The following is a 19,426-nucleotide window of genomic DNA, read 5'->3' as shown; positions in this document are numbered from 1 at the left end:
ACATCGGGTGCAGTGGATGCAATAAATGATGTGTGTGGAGGTGCAGGTGAATTTGCGGATATGGAAGGATCCCTTGGGACCTTGGAGGGAAGTAAGGGGGGAGGTGTGGGCGCAAGTTTTGCATTTCCTGCGGTTGCAAGGGAAGGTGCCGGAAGTGGAGGTTGGGTTGGTGGGGGGTGTGGACCTGACGAGGGAGTCACGGAGGGAGTGGTCTTTTCGGAATGCTGATAGGGTAGGGGAGGGAAATATATCCCTGGTGGTGGGGTCCGTTTGGAGGTGGCAGAAATGACGATGGATGATACGATGTATATGGAGGTTGGTGGGGTGGTAGGTGAGAACCAATGGGGTTCTGTCCTGGTGGCGAGTGGAGGGGCGGGGCTCAAGGGCGGAGGAGCGGGAAGTGGAGGAGATGCGGTGGAGTGCATCGTCGATCACATCTGAGGGGAAATTGCGGTCTTTGAAGAAGGAGGCCATCTGGGTTGTTTGATATTGGAACTGGTCCTCCTGGGAGCAGATGTGGTGGAGACAAAGGACTTGGGAATATGGGATGGCGTTTTTACAGGGGGCAGGGTGGGAGGAGGTGTAGTCCAGGTAGCTGTTGGAGTCGGTCGGTTTATAATAAATGTCCGTGTTGATTCGGTCGCCCGAGATAGAAATAGAAAGGTCTAGGAAGGGGAGAGAGGAGTCTGAGATGGTCCAGGTAAATTTGAGATCGGGGTGGAAGGTGTAGGTAAAGTGGATGAACTGTTCAACCTTCTCATGGGAGCACGAGGCAGCGCCAATACAGTCATCGATATAGCGGAGGAAAAGGTGGGGGCTGGTGCCAGTATAGCTGCGGAAGATGGACTATTCCACATATCCTACAAAGAGGCAGGCATAGCTGGGGCCCATGTGGGTGCCCATAGCTACTTCTTTGGTTTGGAGGAATTGGGAGGATTGGAAAGAGAAGTTGTTCAGGGTGAGGATCAGTTCAATCAGTCGAAGGAGGGTGTCAGTGGAAGGGTACTGGTTGGTATGGCGGGAAAGGAAGAAGGAGGCTTTGAGGCCTTCGTGATGGGGGATGGAGGTGTATCGGGACTGGATGTCCATGGTGAAGATAAGGCATTGAGGGCCGGAGAAGCGAAAATCATGGAGGAGGTGGAGGACGTGGGTGGTGTCCCGAACGTAGGTGGGGAGTTCTTGGACTAAGGGGGACAGGACCGTGTCGAGGTATGTTTGATAGGCCGGAATGGGGGTGGGGGAGGAGAGGTCAGGAAGACCTTAACTACTTAACTACACCAGCAACCATCCCAACACACACAAACAAAGCTGCATCAGAACACTATTTCAACGAGCCACCACCCACTGCAGCACAGACGAACTTCGGAAAACAGAGGAGAACCACCCATACAACGTATTCAAGAAGAACGGATACTCAAAAAATACAGTCCGCAGATTCCTCAGGAACAAACCATGACAAGCAGATCTAACACAGCCAGAAACTCTAACCACCTTACCATACATCAAAGAAGTTTCAGAAATGACAGCCAGACTACTAAGACCCGTCGGAATCCCAGTAGCACACAAACCCACCAAAACTTTCAAACAAAAGCCAACAAACTTAAAAGACCCAGTACAACCCATGGACAAAACCAACGTCATCTACAAAATTCCATGCAAGGACTGCCACAAACACTACGTAGGACAAACAGGAAGAAAGTTAGCCACCAGGATACACGAACACCAGCTAGCCACAAAAAGACACGACCCTCTCTCCCTCGTAGCCCTACGCACAGATGAAAAAACTCACCATTTTGACTGGGACAACACATCTATCCTGGGACAGGCTAAGCAAAGACATGCCAGAGAATTCCTAGAGGCCTGGCACTCCAACCACAACGCCATAAACAAACACATAGATCTTGATACCATCTATCAACCCCTCAGAAAACAAACAGGAAATGACATCACCACAAACCCCAGGAACCCCATCCAAGAGAAAGATATAAGTAGAAAGCAGGAGACAACAACTTCGCTTCACTTGGAGGTCGCCACTGATGATGTTACCTAGCCAGGTAATGAAACGTCTGGATATCAAACCTACAGCTCAGCGAGCAAACCTACACCCTAAACCTCAACCTGAGCTACAAACCTTCACAAACCTTGTGTGATCAGCAAGTTTGCAGATGACACAAAAATTAGTGGAGTAGCAGAAAGCATAAGGGACTGTCAGAGAATACAGGAGGATATAGATAGACTGGAGAGTTGGGAGGAAAAGTGATAGATGGCTTTCAATCCAGACAAATGTGAGGTGATGCATTCAGCCAAGACTAATTCTAGAGTGAATTATACAATGAATGGAAGAGCCTTGGGAAAAGTTGATGGGCAGAGAGATCTGGGAGTGCATGTCCATTGTACCCTGAAGGTTGCTGCACAAGTGGATAGAGTGGTCAAGAAGGCATATAGTTTGCTTGCCTTCATTGGATGGGGTATTGGGTATAAGAGCTGGCAGGTCATGTTAAAATTGTCCAAGACATTGGTTCGGCTGCATTTAGAATACTATGTACAGTTCTGGTCGCCACATTACCAAAAGGATGTGGACGCTTTGGAGAGGGTGCAGAGAAGGTTTACAAGGATGTTGTCTGGTATGGAAGGTGCTAGCTATGAAGAGAGGTTGAGTAGGTTAGGATTGTTTTCATTAGAAAAAAGGAGATTGAGGAGGGACCTGATTGAGGTTTACAAAATCATGAAGGGTATAGACAGGGTGGATAGAGATAAGCTTTTTCCCAGGGTGAAGGATTCAATAACGAGAGGTCACGCTTTCAAGATGAGAGGTGGAAAGTTTAAGGGGGATGCACACGGCAAGTACTCCACACAAAGGGTGGTGGGCGTTTGGAACGTGTTGCCAGCAGAGGTGGTAGAGGCAGGCACAGTAGATTCATTTAAGATGTGTCTGGACAGATGCATGAGTAGATGGGGAGCAGAGGGATACAGATACTTAGGAATTGACCAACAGGTTTAGACTGTAGATTTGGATCGGCTCAGGCTTGGAGGGCCGAAGGGCCTGTTCCTGGGCTGTAAAGTTTCTTTTCTCTTTTATCACATAGACCTGTCCGTTGTACATTCTGTCTCCATAGTTGGCAGCACTGAAGTCTCCCGTTTGTTGTATCCATGGACTTGCCGCCCCTTAGCATCTGAATCCCAGCCCCAACATAACTTTAGAACATCTGGGACATCATCACATCTGGCATTCCTGCTTGTTGGAGCTGGGTTTTGATATCACTGTCTGTTGCAAATTGGGTAGTGATGCCCTGCCAGAGCTTTTCATTGATGAGCCTTACACTCGGACTGGTGTTCAGTGCACTGTGATTGTGTATAGTGGGGGTGGATGTGATCACCGGGTCAGAGGAGCCTCAAACTTCAACAGGTTCTCTCTGTTTCAGGTGAGAATCTTAACAAATAGCTGATCAGGATTGTCAAGAACTGAGAAAAAATGGGCAGCATTCCTTTGATATATTCCACAATTGGATTTTGGATTAGTGGTGCTGGAAGAGCACAGCAGTTCAGTCAGCATCCAAAGAGCTTCGAAATCGACGTTTTGGGCAAAAGCCCTTCATCAGGAATAAAGGCAGTGAGCCTGGAGCGTGGAGAGATAAGCTAGAGGAGAGTGGGGGTGGGGAGAAAGTAGCATAGAGTACAATGGGTGAGTGGGGGAGGGGATGAAGGTGATAGGTCAGAGAGGAGAGGGTGGAGTGGATAGGAGGAAAAGGAGATAGGCAGGTAGGACAAGTCTGGACAAGTCATGGGGACAGTGCTGAGCTGGAAGTTTAGAACTAGGGTGAGATGGGGGAAGGGGAAATGAGGAAACTGTTGAAGTCCATATTGATGCCCTGGGGTCCTGCCCCACTGAACTCATCTCTACTTACCTCGACACTGTCCTAACCCCCCTAGTCCAGAAACTCCCCACATACTTTCGAGACACCACCCACGCCCTCCACCTCCTCTAAGACTTCCGTTTCCCCGGCCCCCAACGCCTCATCTTCACCATGGATATCCAATCCCTCTACAGCTCCATCCGCCATGACCAGGGCCTCCAAGCCCTCCGTTTTCTCCTCTCCAGACATCCCCAACAGTACCCTTCCACCGCCACTCTCATTCGTTTGGCCGAACTGGTCCTCACCCTTAACAGTTTCTCCTTTGAATCCTCCCACTTCCTCCAGACCAAAGGGGTAGCCATGGGCACATATATGGGCCCCAGCTATGCTGTCTCTTTGTTGGCTACGTAGAGCAGTTGATCTTCGGTAATCACACTGGCACCATTCCCCACCTCTTCCTCCGCTACATTGATGACTGCATTGGTGCCACCTCGTGCTCCCGCGAGGAGGCTGAGCAATTCATCAACTTCACCAACACATTCCAGCCTGACCTTAAATTTACCTGGACCATCTCTGACACCTCCCTCCCCTTTCTGGACCTCTCCATCTCCATTAATGACGACCGACTTGACACTGACATTTTTAAAAAACCCACTGACTCCCACAGCTACCTGGATTACACCTCTTCCCACCCTACCTCTTGCAAAAATGCTATCCTGTATTCCCAATTCCTCCGCCTCCGCCGGATCTGCTCCCAGGAGGACCAGTTCCACCACAGAACACACCAGATGGCCTCCTTCTTTAGAGACCGCAATTTCCCTTCCCACGTGGTTAAAGATGCCCTCCAAAACATCTCGTCTACATCCCGCACCTCCGCCCTCAGACCCCACCCCTCCAACCGCAACAAGGACAGAACGCCCCTGGTGCTCACCTTCCACTCTACCAACCTTCACATAAACCAAATCATCCGCCGACATTTCCGCCACCTCCAAACAGATCCCACCACCAGGGATATATTTCCCTCCCCACCCCTTTCCGCCTTCCGCAAAGACCGTTCCCTCCGTGACTACCTGGTCAGGTCCACGCCCCCCTACAACCCACCCTCCCATCCTGGCACTTTCCACTGCCACTGCAGGAACTGTAAAACCTGCGCCCACACCTCCTCCCTCACCTCTATCCAAGGCCCTAAAGGAGCCTTCCACATCCATCAAAGTTTTACTTGCACATCCACTAATATCATTTATTGTATCCGTTGCTCCCGATGCGGTCTCCTCTACATTGGGGAGACTGGGCACTTCCTAGCAGACTGCTTTAGGGAACATCTCCGAGACACCCGCACCAATCAACCACACCGCCCCGTGGCCCAACATTTCAACTCCCCCTCCCACTCTGCCAAGGACATGGAGGTCCTGGGCCTCCTTCACCGCCGCTCCCTCACCACCAGGCGCCTGGAGGAAGAACGCCTCATCTTCCGCCTCGGAACACTTCAACCCCAGGGCATCAATGTGGACTTCACCAGTTTCCTCATTTCCCATTCCCCCACCTCACCCTAGTTCTAAACTTCCAGCTCAGCACTGTCCCCATGACTTGTCTGGACTTGTCCAACCTGCCTATCTCCTTTTCCATCTATCCACTCCACCCTCTCCTCCCTGACCTATCACCTTCATCTCCTCCCCCACTCACCCATTGTACTCTAAGTTACTTTCTCCCCAGCCCCATCCTCCTCTAGCTTATCTCTCCACGCTCCAGACTCACTGCCTTTATTCCTGATGAAGGGCTTTTGCCCGAAACGTCGATTTCGCTGCTCTTTGGATGCTGCCTGAACTGCTGTGCTCTTCCAGAATCTGGTTTCCAGCATCTGCAGTCATGGTTTTTACCTTTTATTCCACAATTGAACAACTTGTCATGACTTGACGTTCAGATGGAGACATGAACAACTGTCACTGACAGGCAATTAGCAAAATTGCAGCATATTTCTGATGTTTGATATTTTAAGTTGATGAAATGGGCACAACAGACAATTAATTATCTTTGAGAAATGACACTAACAACACTTTCCCTTTATATAGCACCAAGATTATAGAGAAATATCTCAAGACACTTCACAGGAACGTACGTCACCTTAACACTCTGGTGGCCATGTCTTCATCTACCAACATTGTAAACTCTGGGATAAATTTTCCTCCTCTCTCTTCCTTGCAAACTTACCTTAAAATCTATCTCTGTTAATGGTTTTGTTCATCAGAATTAATGTCTCCTTCTTTGGCTTCGTGTCAATCTTGAAGCATCTTTCAGTCTCTTATCTCCTCTCTCTCACCCTCTATCTCTGTCAGAATTATGAGTTCACAAAATTGGGGAACTTGTTTCCATCGAGCAATTATCAAGTTTCTTTTTACAACTGAACTCCTCTTCAACATATTTTCTGTTTAAAATATGCGGTGGGAGTGAATCTTCATGGGGATTATCCAATAGTCCCCTGTTCAAGTGAGTAGGAGGGAGAACTAAAGGAATTCACTCCTTGCACATTAAAAATGGTCACTGTTTACATAACATAAAGACATAGAAGTCATAACTTGTGATTACTGTCCTGCAATATAGCATGAAAATTTAACTTTCTGCAGTGTTGGTAATTGTGTAAATAGTTGAGCTGTGATAATTTAGCCATGAAGGCTGGTGTCTCATGTTTCTAAAAAAGTATAAGTTCAAGTTTATAATATGTGAAGTGCCAAATGTTATACAATGGATCCTCACCATAATTCACCTTGTTGTAGGATTCATCTATCACCATTCTCTTTCCTGGTAGGGATCTAGAGGACCAGTTGATCTAGTATTTTCGAGGAAATCTCCCACGTAGTCTGACCAGAGGAGGTTCTTGGTTTGTACAAGACGTAGTGTCCTGTGTGTTACCAATTAGGCTAAAGTTACATTGGCATGGTCGACATTGTGCGTGAGATTGTGAGGAAGACCTTGATGTCAGGTCCTTTGCTGGAGATCCAAACCTGTTCCCCTGCCTGAGTACATGTGACATCATTATCTCAGGTCGTGTCCAATGCATTCCTCAGCATTAACTCTTTCAGACCCACAGACAACTGGAGTTCAGAACATTGATGACAGTCCCACACGCTGACAGCAGCTCGATGGGATGAAGAAAAAAATCACATTTATGTAGTATCTTTTATAATCAAGGGATAGTCCAAATAACTAATAGCCAATGAGGTGGTGCTCATTTTTGAATGTTAGAACTAGTTTTAGGAACATTGGTTGTTCTGTGAGAGACACCCAGTCAGGGGGATGTTTAAGAAAGACAACACCGAAATAAAATAAATACTGAGAGAAGTGATTTCCTTACACTCACAGTGTAGAGCTTTTTGTATTTTTGTAAAACTTTATTCAATGTCTATTGCACACAGGCTGCAGGATATTGATGGTTTAGAAGTTGAATTAGTGTTGTTATCAATAAGTTTGATTAGAGAGCATTTCTTGCCTCAAGCTGCATCCTTTTATTTCACTCTGATTTAGAGTCATAGAGTCAAACAGCACAGCAACAGACCATTCAGTCCAACTCATCCATGCTGATCAGGTTTCCCAAAATAATCCAGTCCCACCTGCCAGTGTTTGACCCATATCCTCTAAACCTTTCCAAATGTTGTGAAGGTACCTGCATCTATCACTTCCTCTAGTCGTTCATTCCACCCTCTTTTGAAAATGTTGCCCCTCAAGTCCCTATTAAATCTTTGTCCACTCACCTTAAACCTACGCTCACTAGTTTTGAACACTCCTGCTATAGGGAAATGACCTTTGCTCTACACCTTATTTGTATCCCTCATGATTCCCTAATAGGTCACCCCTAAACCTCCTATGCTCCAGTGAAAAATGTCCCAGCCTATCCAGTCTCTCCTTATAACTCAAACTCTACATTCCTTGTGAATCTTTCTTGCATCCTCTCCAAATTAATGATATCCTTTTGATAGCAGGATTTCTAGAACTGTACACAGTACTCCAAAAGTGGCCTCATCAATGTCCCATACAGCCTCAACATGAGATTCCAACTCCTAGACTCAGTGGTCTGTGCAATGATGGTGAGTGTGCTAAATACTTTCTTAACCACTCTTCTACCTGTGACACAACTTTCAAAGAACTATGTACCTGAAACCCTTGGGTTCTCTGTTCAACAATACTCCCCAGGACCCTACTATTAACTGTGTAAGTCCAGACCAAAATGCAATATCTCGCATTTAGCCAAATTAAACTCCTTCTGTCACTCCTTAGCCCATTGCCCAGCTGATCAAGAACCTGTTTCTCCACCTCTTATTCTGGTTACCTGATCACCCTTTCTGGTTGGTGTCTCATCAGCAAGTCCTTGATTTGTACATTACATTGGCATTTGTGTACCAAGAATTAGTTTAAATGGAAGATTATTCAATAAAACAGTTGATTAAAAATGCTTCAGAAATCTGAAATAAAACTAAAAATCTGCAAGTGTACCATTTGCCAATCAACATGGGTGGAATTTAGTGGCCCCTGCTCAGGGCTTTGGAGGTGGAGGGGCAGCTAATCAAGTGACAGGGTACCAGTGGAGAAAAACTTTCACCCCCATTATGTTCGGGTTTTATGCTCAAAGTCATCCTTACTGCTGCACCACTCACTGAGGCCTTTAATGAACCACTTAGTGCCCATTGAGGGGTCTCAATCTACCTCACTTGGTATTCAACCAATGTTAGGTAGTGCAGTCACCTGATCAAATGGACAAGTCAATTCCCAAAGCCTGGCCTGTGGGCTCCAATGGGGAAATCCTGTTTTCTGACACTCAGTGCTCGATTGACAGACCAGGTATTAGGGATGTGGTCCTTCATCGTGATACACTCCTGTCAGCTCACCTCCACAGACTTTCCCTTGTTACAACCTCTCCCCCTCAAAAACATGGGATTCCCATCTTCCCTGATCCTGATCTCATCCCCAACTCACGTGAGGCCTGGGGGACCTTCACTGATCCTAGGCACTGGGTGGGCAAATTGGCAGCAAGTCCCTACCCATCCTCCCAGTGACCCCTCTGCAACAAGGAGCTGTCAGCATTTCAGCCCCAGGGTCAGATCAGGGTCAGGGATCGTCTGAGGGTTCACCGCTGGTTACTTAAATATCCGGCTGCCTCGGAACAAGTTGGGCCATCCCACTGTCCAGCCTTTCAGCCCCACCATCTGGATTCTGGATTAACCCACCACCCCCACCAACCCCCCCCCCTCCAACACCCTTCACTGAGGGGTGGGCCTTCTTTGAAGATCTGAAGGCGATTCATTTCCTTTCAATTACATCACTTTGCCGATGCTGACTGGAAAGTAGTCTATTTTGTTGGAGGGATGAACTTGATTAGCTTTTGTGAAACAAATGACATTCTGACAAATATCAATGCAGCAGTAGGTGGTTTTGTGTACGGAATTTCTGAGCATTAGTGAGTGTCTTTCTGATTCAGCCCTAGCTCAGCACACACTGTGAGGATGAACAACACCCTCAGAGTGATGTTTCCACTTTCAGCTTCAGCATTGCACCTCTTGTAATATAACTGATGGATAATGTGCTTTCAAGTAAAGGTTTGTGTCAGAGCTGAAGAATTCAGCACAAAATCATGAGCCTTGAGCACATACTGTCATAGAGTCATAGATTCATAGAGATGCACATCATGGAAACAGACCCTTCAGTCCAACCCATCCATGCCAACCAGATATCACAACCCAATCTAATCCCACCTGCCAGCACCCGGCCCATATCCCTCCAAACCCTTCCTATTCATATACCCATCCAAATGCTTCTTAAATGATGCAATTGTACCAGCCTCCACCACTTCCTCTGGCAGCTCATTCCATACACATACCACCCTCTGTGTGAAAAAATTGCCCCTTAGGTCTCTTTTATATCTTTCCCCTCTCACCCTAAACCTTTGTCCTCTAAGTTCTGGACTCCCCGACCCCAGGGAAAAGACTTTGTCTATTTATCCTATCCATGCCCCTCATAATTTTGTAAATCTCTATAAGGTCACCCCTCAGCCTCCAACGCTCAAGGAAAAACAGCCCCAGCCTGTTCAGCCTCTCCCTGTAGCTCAGATCCTCCAACTATGGCAACATCCTTGTAAATCTTTTCTGAACCCTTTCAAGTTTCACAACATCTTTCCGCTAGGAAGAGACGAGAATTGCACGCAATATTCCAACAGTGGCCTAACCAATGTCCTGTACAGCAGCAACATGACCTCCCAACTCCTGTACTCAATACTCTGACCAATAAAGGAAAGCATACCAAACACCTTCTTCACTATCCTATCTACCTGCGACTCCACTTTCAAGGAGCTTTGAACCTGCGCTCCAAGGTCTCTTTGTTCAGCAACACTCCCTAGGACCTTACCATTAAGTGTATAAGTCTTGCAAAGATTTGCTTTCCCAAAATGCAGCACCTCACATTTATCTGAATTAAACTCCATCTGCCACTTCTCAGCCCAGTGGCCCATTGGGGATGGCATGGCGGCTCAGTGGTTTGCATTGCTGCCTCACAGCACCAGGGTGCAAGTCTAACCTCAGGTGACTGTGTGGAGTTTGCACATTCTCCCCGTGTCTGCGTGGGTTTCCTCCAGATGCTCCGGTTTCCTTCCACAGTCCAAAGATGTGCAGGTCAGGTGAATTGCTAAATTTCCCATAGTGTTGGGTGCATTAATCAGAGGGAAATGGGTCTGGGTGGGTTACTATCAACGAGGTAAAAACAATGACTGCAGATGCTGGAAACCAGATTCTGGATTAGTGGTGCTGGAAGAGCACAGCAGTTCAGGCAGCATCCAAGGAGCTTCGAAATCGACGTTTCGGGCAAAAGCGTTTGGAGGGTCGTTGTGGACCTGTTGGGCTGAAGGGCCTGTTTTCACACAGTAAGGAATCTAATCTGATCAAGATCCCATTGTACTCTGAGGAAACCTTCTTCACTGTCCACTACAGCTCCAATTTTTGTGTCATTTACAAACTTACTAACTATACCCGCTATGTTCATATTCAGATTATTTATTTAAATGACGAAAGGTAGTGGATACAGCACCAATTCTTGTGGCACTGCACTGGTCACAACACCCCAGTCTGATAAGCAACCCTCCACCACCACCCTCTATCTCCTACCTTCGAGCAAGTTCTGTATCCAAATGGCTAGTTCTCTCTGTATTTCATGAGATCTATCCTTGTTAACCAATCTCCCATGGGGAACCTAGTCGAACACCTTACTGAAGTCCATATAGATCACATCTGCCGCCCTGCCCTCATGAGTCCTCTTCATTACTTCTTCAAGACCCTCAATCACATTTGTGAGACATGATTTCCCATGTACAAAGCCATGCTGACTGTCCCTAATCAGTCCTTGCTTTTCCAAATACATGTACATCCTGTCCCTCAGGATTCCCTCCAACAACTTGCCGAACACCGATGTCAGGCTCACCGGTCTATGGTATCTTTGCTTTTCCTTACCACCTTTCTGAATTAGTGGCACCATGTTAGCCAAACTCCAGTCTTTGGCTCCTCACCTGTGGCTACTGATGATACAAATATCTCAGCAAGAGGCCCAGCAATCACTTCCCTAGCTTCCCATGGAGTTCTAGGATACACCTAGTCAGGTCCTGGGGATTTATCCACTTTTATGCATTTCAAGATATGCAGCTCCACCTCCTCTGTAATATGGACATTTTTCAAGATGTCACCATCTATTTCCACACATTCTATATCTTCCATGTCTTTCTCCACAGTAAACACTGATGCAAAATAAACGTTTAGTATCTCCCCATCTCCTGTTGCTCCCCACATAGACTGCCTTCCTGATCTTTGAGGAGCCCTATTCTCTCCCTGGTTACCCTTTTGTCTTTAATGTATTTATAAAATCCCTTTGAGTTTTCCTTAACCCTATTTGCTAAAGCTATCTCATGTCCCCTTTTTGCTCTCCTGATTTCCCTCTTAAGTATACTCCTACTGCCTTTATACTCTTCTAAGAACTAACTTGATCTCTGCTGTCTATACCTGACATATGCACCCTTTTTCTTAACTAAACCTTCAACTTCTCTCGTCATCCAGCATTTCCAACACCTACCAGCCTTTCACCCCAATATACTGTCTCTGGACGCTCGTTATCTCATTTTTGAAGTTTCCCATTTTCCAGCCATCCCTTTTGAAAGTTCTTGCCAAATACTATCAAAATTATAGGTTTCCATGAGATTTCACTTTCACCTTCTAAACTCCACTGAATATCATCCTAACGAATCCAGTTTCTGTCATTTGTCAGTTCTGCCTCTTATCAATCTCTGCCTTGAAGACATTTAACGCTCCGTGGCAATGTATTCCACAGGCCCACCACTCTCTGGTTGAAGAAATGTCTCCTCATTTCCATTCTAAATTGACCCCGTCTAATTCTAAGACTGTGCCCATGGGTCCTAGTCTCCCCGCCTGACGGAAACAACTTCCCAGCATCCACCCTTTCTAAGCCATGTATTATCTTGTAAGTTTTTATGTTTGTCCCCTCAACCTTCTAAACTCTCATGACTACAATCCCAGGATCCTCAACTGTTCGTCGTATGTTAGGCCTACCATTCCAGGGATCATCCATGTGATCACAGACAATAGATGTCAGTGGATGATGTCTGTATTAATGCTAATACAAGGTGGTAAACAACTGAGCCTGTGATTCTTAAAAATACCGTTGCAGCTTAAACATTAAGGGTGGCACGGTGGCTCAGTGATTAGTGCTGTCTCACAGCGCCAGAGACCCGGGTTCAATTCCAGCCTTGGTCGACTGTCTGTGTGGAGTTTGGATATCCTCCCCATGTCTGAGTGGGTTTTTTCCGGGTGCTCCAGTTTCCTCCCACTGTCCAAAGATGTGCAGGTCAGGTGAATTGGCTATGCTACATTCTCCACAGTTTTCAGGTATGTGTAGATTAGGTGCATTAGTCAGAGGAAGTATAAAGGTAATAGGGGGAAGGGGATAGCCCTGGGTGGGATATTCTTTGGAGGGTTGATGTGGACTTGTTGGGCCAAATGGCCTGTTTCCACACTGTAGGGTGTCAATGATAATGTGATTATGAGTCTGTTAGAAAAATAAAACCCCATAAAACTCTTTCACTCCAAACCCCACTGTCTCATATTAATATTGTATATTTCTCTCTCCTCTCAAGGGTCCGTCCCTGCTGATCCTACTGGCTATTTGAATTTTCTCTGAAATTAAAATTATTTTCACAAGAAAGATGCCATGAGCTCCTTGAGCCTGTTTGAGCTGAGGATGTATGAAGAGGGATTATATTGGAAAAAACAGTTTCTTTTCACATTGCAGGATTAAGTTTTTTGTTTAATTATTTTCTGACTCACCTGTTTGGACATGCTCTGGCATACCTTTCGGACTGGTGGGAATTGAACCTGACGTCTGGCTGAGAGGTAGGGACACTACCACTGCACCACAAAACCCTGGGAGCTAATATCCGACCAAAATAGAAGTTTCAATGAGATTTTGTGTAGGCAGTGGAAGAAGATTAAAAGCTCATCACTTCATTATTGTAATCCTTCAGCAAAGTAAATCTCCTGATTGGTCATGTTGTTTGCTGATGTGTTGTTTCATCTATCCATCAGCCTTTTGAAAATGTCACTCTTTAATTCCAATGATCCATATGTTGCACAGACTGAGTGCCAACTGAATAATTCCAGATTTGTCCTTGCAGCACAAGCAGGTATTTTTCTGCTTAATTCCACCTGAAAACCCCTGAACAGAATGCACTGGTGTTGTAAAGAAATGATATCCTGTGCACAGTGTGTGTGAGAGAGAGAGAGAGAGAGCCCAACATGGCTGTGTCACCAATCTGCAGAGGTGTTTGCTGATTAGGTATAATGCTATTTGGAATTTTATTAATGATTTGTTGTGATTACAAAGTGACATTGGCTCAAATTAATTCCTTTCTTTGTTTTGTTTCACTGGCAATTGTTAATTACCTAAATTATAAACGGTGAGATCAAGCTGAGATTGTAGAGAGAGAGGTGAATCTCTCCGAGCTGAACAGAAAGGTGTATTCACTATTTACACAATGTACATCAGTCAGAAAGACTTGGAACCATGCAGGCTAGTTTCAAATGTATGACAATGCCAGCAGGCGCCAGTGCTGATGTTCGCTATCCACTGGCATTAAGCACTTCCTCATTTATCCCTCAATAATGAGGCTGGAAAGAATGTTATTTTATTTCATTCCTAGACCCTAAAACCCTGGGGTTTTGTCTCTGTTGGTGCAGACATGCTGAAAGATGTGTCTGAATTCAGCGTGACAGTTGATACTGTTGCAAAGCTCAGCGATGTGTTCATTATGGTAATGATGACAGGCTTCTCCTGTCTTTATTGACACGCACAGACATCTTGTGTCACTGTGCTGTGATTAGCAGTGCCACCTGACTGCAGCAGAACACTGGAAGGCCTGAGAATGCTGACAAGGCCACACCTTCCTCTGCTGGCAGATATGAAGGGATGGATGAAGAAGTTTTGGAGCAGGGCGATTGGAACATTGAAATAAAATAGCCTTGCTAAAATTGTGCACAATATTGGTGAGCTAGATCTAGAGTACGATGTGCACGTTTCCATATTTTCAAAAGAATAGATATGCATTGGAAGTAGTGTCAGGTAGATTCCTTAAATAACTCTCCGTGATGTGTTTCCAATGACAAGAGGCTGAGCAAGTTGGTGCTGTAATCTCTGTACATTTAGAACAATAGGAGAAGATCTCAGTGAGGCAACCAAAACTCTGCAGAGAGTTGATTGGGAGATTGGTCACAGAATTTAAAGTACGTGCACATGAAAGGATAAGGGACCAATCATTGGACTGAGATGAGAAGAAATCTCTCCATTCATAGGTTTATGAATCGATGGAATTCTGTCCTACAAAGAATTATCGAGTTTCCATCATTGAATTTATTTGTAGAGCATGAATAGACGAACGTTTTGTCTCTTGGGGAATCAAAGGATTCAGGGAGCACATGGCAAAGTGGAGTTGATGCTGAAGATCAGCCATGATTGTATAGAATGGTGGAGTTGGCTTGATGGGCCAAATGGTCTTTTTTGCTCCTATTTCTTGTATTGTTGATTTCTCTCAAGAGCCAATCACCACATCTATTCAAGGCCTTCCATCAAACTCACAGCAATTGTCCATCAATGAGTTGGATGTGTTGTTTTGATGTTGTTTTGATGGGTGGGCTTGCAATGCATATCTGACCATTATGAAGAATTTAAACCTGACAAACCAAATGGCACCACAGTGTCATCCTTTTTACTGTAATCAAGTAGATCCAGCATGGCTTCATGAAAGGGAAATTATGCCTGTCTAATTTATTTGAAATTTTCAAGTAAGTCTCAACCAGAAGAGAAACAATAGATATGTGGTATTTAGACTTCCAAAAGGGATTCGACAAGGTACCTCACAAATAAGTTAAATCATAAGATAAGAGCCTGTAGTATTGGATAAAGTGTATTAACATAGATAAAGAATTTACTATTGTGCGCAGACTCATACAGCATGGAAACAGACCCTTCAATCCAACTCATCCAACAAAGCTTCCGAATCTAATCTAGTCCCACTATGCCTCTAAACCCTGACGTTCTTTTAAACCTTTCCTATCCATGTACCTGTCCAAATGCCTTTTGAATGTTGTAATTGTACACATCTCTATCACTTCCACTGGCAGCTTGTTCCATTTGTGCACCACCCTCTGTCTGACAAAGCTGCCTCTCAGGTCCATTTTGAATCTTTCCCCTCTTACCTTAAACCTATGCCCTCTAGTTTTGGACTCCCCAACCCTGGAGAAAAGGCCTTGGCTCCTTCAGCCTGTGCTCCTCATGATTTGAGAAATTTCTATCAGCTCACCCCTCAGCTTCCAACACTCTAGGGATAAAAGCCCCAACCGATTCAGCCTCTCCCTGTAGCTCAAACCCTACGATACTGGCAACATTCTTGTCAATCTTTTCTGAACCTTTCAGAACATCCTTCCTATAGGAGGGAAACCAGACTTAGGCACAATATTCCAATAGTGGTTCAACTAATGTCCTTCACAGCCGTAACATGACCTCCCAACTCCTATACTTAATCCTCTGACCAATAAAGGAAAGCATACCAAACGCCGCCTTCACTATCCTATCTACCTGCAACTCCACTTTCAAGGAGTTGTGTACCTGCACTCCAAGGTCTCTTGGGAAGGGAGAACAAAAGAACGCTATTGTTTAAGTGGTGAAAAATGCAGAAAGCTGCATCACTGAGACATTTGGGATACTTTTGCATAAAGCACAGAATACTAGCACACGGGGCAGCAGGAAATCAAGAAGGCTAATGGTTATGACACAGGGTAAACCCTCCTGCTTAATTTAAACCAGCAGCATAGAAAGGATTTATCCCATATAGTAATCTGTGAAAATTCAAGAGGCCAAGAAATAATTAAAGTAAAAATTAACAACTTTATTTCTTAAAGTATAACAGAGAATAATTAACTAACAAGTATTTACAACTCTTTCCTTTAACCTATCTTTTACTTTCCCTTCTATTATGCTTGTCTGATAAAACCTCTGATTAAGATTTACTGAAAAATTCAAATTTCAAAACCCACCAGCTGTCGAATCTTCTGCAGATGTGCTCTCCAGGTTGGTGCTGATGTTTTTTCTCTCTATACAAACTCCTTCTCTAGACAGGTACCTCTCAGAGTGTTCTAGCTATTAGCCCACAGCTGTTGGCCTTTTGGCAGCTCTCCCCAACTGTTCAATTTTCCCCGGTCTTATATCCTAAAGCAGCGGATTGTGTCATTGGCTTTTAATGATGTCAACATACAAAATTCAAACTTGATTGAAGTTTTTTTCTGGTGTATAATTTAAACTGATTGGCCAAATGCAAATTTGTTTTTTGTCCCCAGGCAACCAGCTACCCTGTCTGCTGGACCACATATTACATTGTATCTTATTCAGAACACTTGGTGCTGTCAGGTAGTTCTGCTAGCTTTTAACTCTCTTAAAGGTACAGTACACCCACATCTTCATAACACCTCTCCCTTAAGAAAAAATGAACCATCATTATGAAAAGATGGCTTCATTTTGTTTTCTAATCTTTAAACACATTACCCTAACATACTGATAACTTTAACCGAAGTTCACCTTCACTTCTTCCCATATAACTGTGCGTATATGAATACAAATCTCATCTGAACTTTATCACTTAAATACATGTTAACACATCTGTGATTACATTCTTAGGACCAGCTCATGTACGATTTTTAAATTGAAAGTCTGTAACACAAGACTCCAACAAAATAGTCTCATATTCTTGTCTTTAAAGTGTTCTAAGAATGTAAGGGGATTGTGATCCATGTACACAACCATCTCCAACACATTGTTGGTGACATAAACGTTAAAATGTTTTAAGGCCAGTATCAAACTCAATAGATCTTTTTTGATTGTGGAGTATTTCCTCTGATGGATGTTGAGCTTCTTCAAAAAGTAACCAACTGGCAGTTCAATCCCATCCCCATCTTCCTATAGGAGTACAGCTCCAACTCCTATGTCACTAGTATTGATGGCGACTTTACAAGGTTTTGAAGAGTTTAGTGTAGCCACAATGGGTTTGGTGGTTCACGTGGCTTCCAAATAGTTGAATGCCTCCTGGCACGGTTCTGTCCACCAAAACTGTGTTCGTCTTTAGCAAATTGGTTAACGGTGCCACTACACTGCTGAAGTTTGGAACAAACATCCGATAGACTCTGCAGAGTCCGAAGAAAGAGGTGCTTCGATTCTTCGAGGTTGGTCGTGGAAATTCCTCGATGACCTTTATCTTTGCATTCCATGGGGTCAACCTTCCATGAGGTTATGCCTCAAGAATGTCACCTTTGCTTTCTTAAATTCCATTTTATTTAAGTTTATCTTCAGTTTTGCTTCTCGTGGTCATTCAAAGAATTCTGTCAACTGTACCATGTGATCTTTCCAGGTCTTACTAAAGATCACAACATTGTCCAAGTAGACATCACAGGTTGTTAACCCAGCCACAACTCTGTTCATGAGCCTTTGGAATGTGGCGGGTGCGTTCTTCATTCCAAAGAGCATCACTTTAAGCTGATATAGCCCATTTGGGTTACAAACACAGAAATTTATTTCGCATTCTCTGATAAAGGTTTCTGCTAGTAACCTCATTAAGTCCAACTTGGTGATATAACTGGCTTGTCCGACTTTCTTGATACAGTGCTCCAATCTCGGAATTGGATATGAGTCTGATTTTGTAGTGGCATTGACCTTCCGATAATCCATGCAGAATTGTTGAGTCCCATCCTGTTTGAGAGCTAAGACGATTGGCAAACTTGACTTGCTCTGGCCTGGTTCGATGATGCCTTAATTGAGCATGGCCTCCACCTCCACCTGGACCTGTCTGGCTTTGAAAGGATTAAGCCGATAGGGGTGTTGTTTTATTAGAACAGTATTCTCTATGTCTGCTTCATGTACAATAGCATTAGTTCTCCCCATCTGATTCTGACATATGTCCTTGTACTGTAGTAACAAATCTTTCAACTGTGTTCTATGCTCATGAAACAGATAGTTTACTAATCTATCCCATTTCTCAAGAACTTCTTTATTTTTTAACATATTTTGAGGCACTTCAAAATCCACACCATCTGGATTTGATTCCTCACTCTGCGGGGCAGTCACTAACACCTGTTTCTCCAGTTCTTTCTCTCGAGTATAATATGGTTTCATCATGGTCATATGAAAGACCTGATACCTTTTTATTCCCATCTGGCATCTTTACCAGATAGGTCACCTGACTCAACATTTTCTCAATTTATAGGGACCACTAACCTGGTTTTGAAGGGATCTCCTATCACTGGTAACTGTACTAACACGTTATCCCCTCAGGAAAATGTCTGCATCTCAGAGTTTTTATCTGCTGTCTGCTTCATTTTATACTGTGCCCTCTTTAGGTGCTGTTTAGCTAACTCACCTACCTCAATTTAATTTCTCCCTCACCTCCAATACATAATCTAAGTGTGAGATCTCCGACTTTGGTCCTGTCAATTTTTCTTTTATTACTTTCAAAGGGCCTCTCTCTTCATGCCCGAATATTAACTCAAAGGGAGCAAACTGAGTAGACTTGTTTGGGGCATCTCTAATGGCAAACAATATGAATGGGATACCTTTACCCCAGCTGAAAATGTGTTGCTGGAAAAGCGCAGCAGGAGAGGCAGAATCCAAGGAACAGGAGAATCGACGTTTCTGAATTCCTGAAGAAGGGCTTATGCCTGAAACGTCGATTCTCCTGTTCCTTGGATTCTGCCTCTCCTGCTGCGCTTTTCCAGCAACACATTATCAGCTCTGATCTCCAGCATCTGCAGTCCTCACTTTCTCCTCGATACCTTTATCCCAATCATGCGGGTAATCCTGACAGTACGCTCTCCACATGGTCTTCAAGGTTCCAAAGTTTGTGAGAAGATTTGTAGCTCGGGTGCTCGTTGTTGTGGTTCTGTTCGCCGAGCTGGGAATTTGTGTTGCAGACGTTTCATCCCCTGTCTAGGTGACAT

At 44.6% G+C, this 19,426-nt stretch overlaps 1 protein-coding gene across 8 annotated transcripts in view; it reads left to right on the top strand.

Annotated features, from left to right (window-relative positions):
- The window catches only part of LOC122564564 (cadherin-18-like), a 760,480-nt gene that overhangs the window by 552,835 nt on the left and 188,219 nt on the right, over positions 1-19,426 (top strand). The window contains exons 1-2 of one of the 8 annotated variants that reach the window (XM_043719650.2): positions 13,251-13,285; positions 16,449-16,514. The exons of the other annotated variants lie outside the window; for them this stretch is intronic. Of the exons in view, the coding sequence (XP_043575585.1) occupies positions 16,502-16,514 (13 nt within the window). The 5' untranslated portion in view covers positions 13,251-13,285; positions 16,449-16,501. Of the gene's footprint in view, positions 1-13,250; positions 13,286-16,448; positions 16,515-19,426 lie in introns of those variants that run through there. 8 annotated transcript variants of the gene reach the window in all.

This window comes from Chiloscyllium plagiosum, unplaced genomic scaffold (genome assembly GCF_037043375.1).
Source record: "Chiloscyllium plagiosum isolate Xiang-an unplaced genomic scaffold, Cpla_swu_hap1 HiC_scaffold_34, whole genome shotgun sequence".
Lineage (NCBI taxonomy): Eukaryota > Metazoa > Chordata > Chondrichthyes > Orectolobiformes > Hemiscylliidae > Chiloscyllium > Chiloscyllium plagiosum.
The sequence above is the reverse complement of the archived record's forward strand: the minus strand, read 5'-3'. Positions and strand labels throughout refer to the sequence as shown.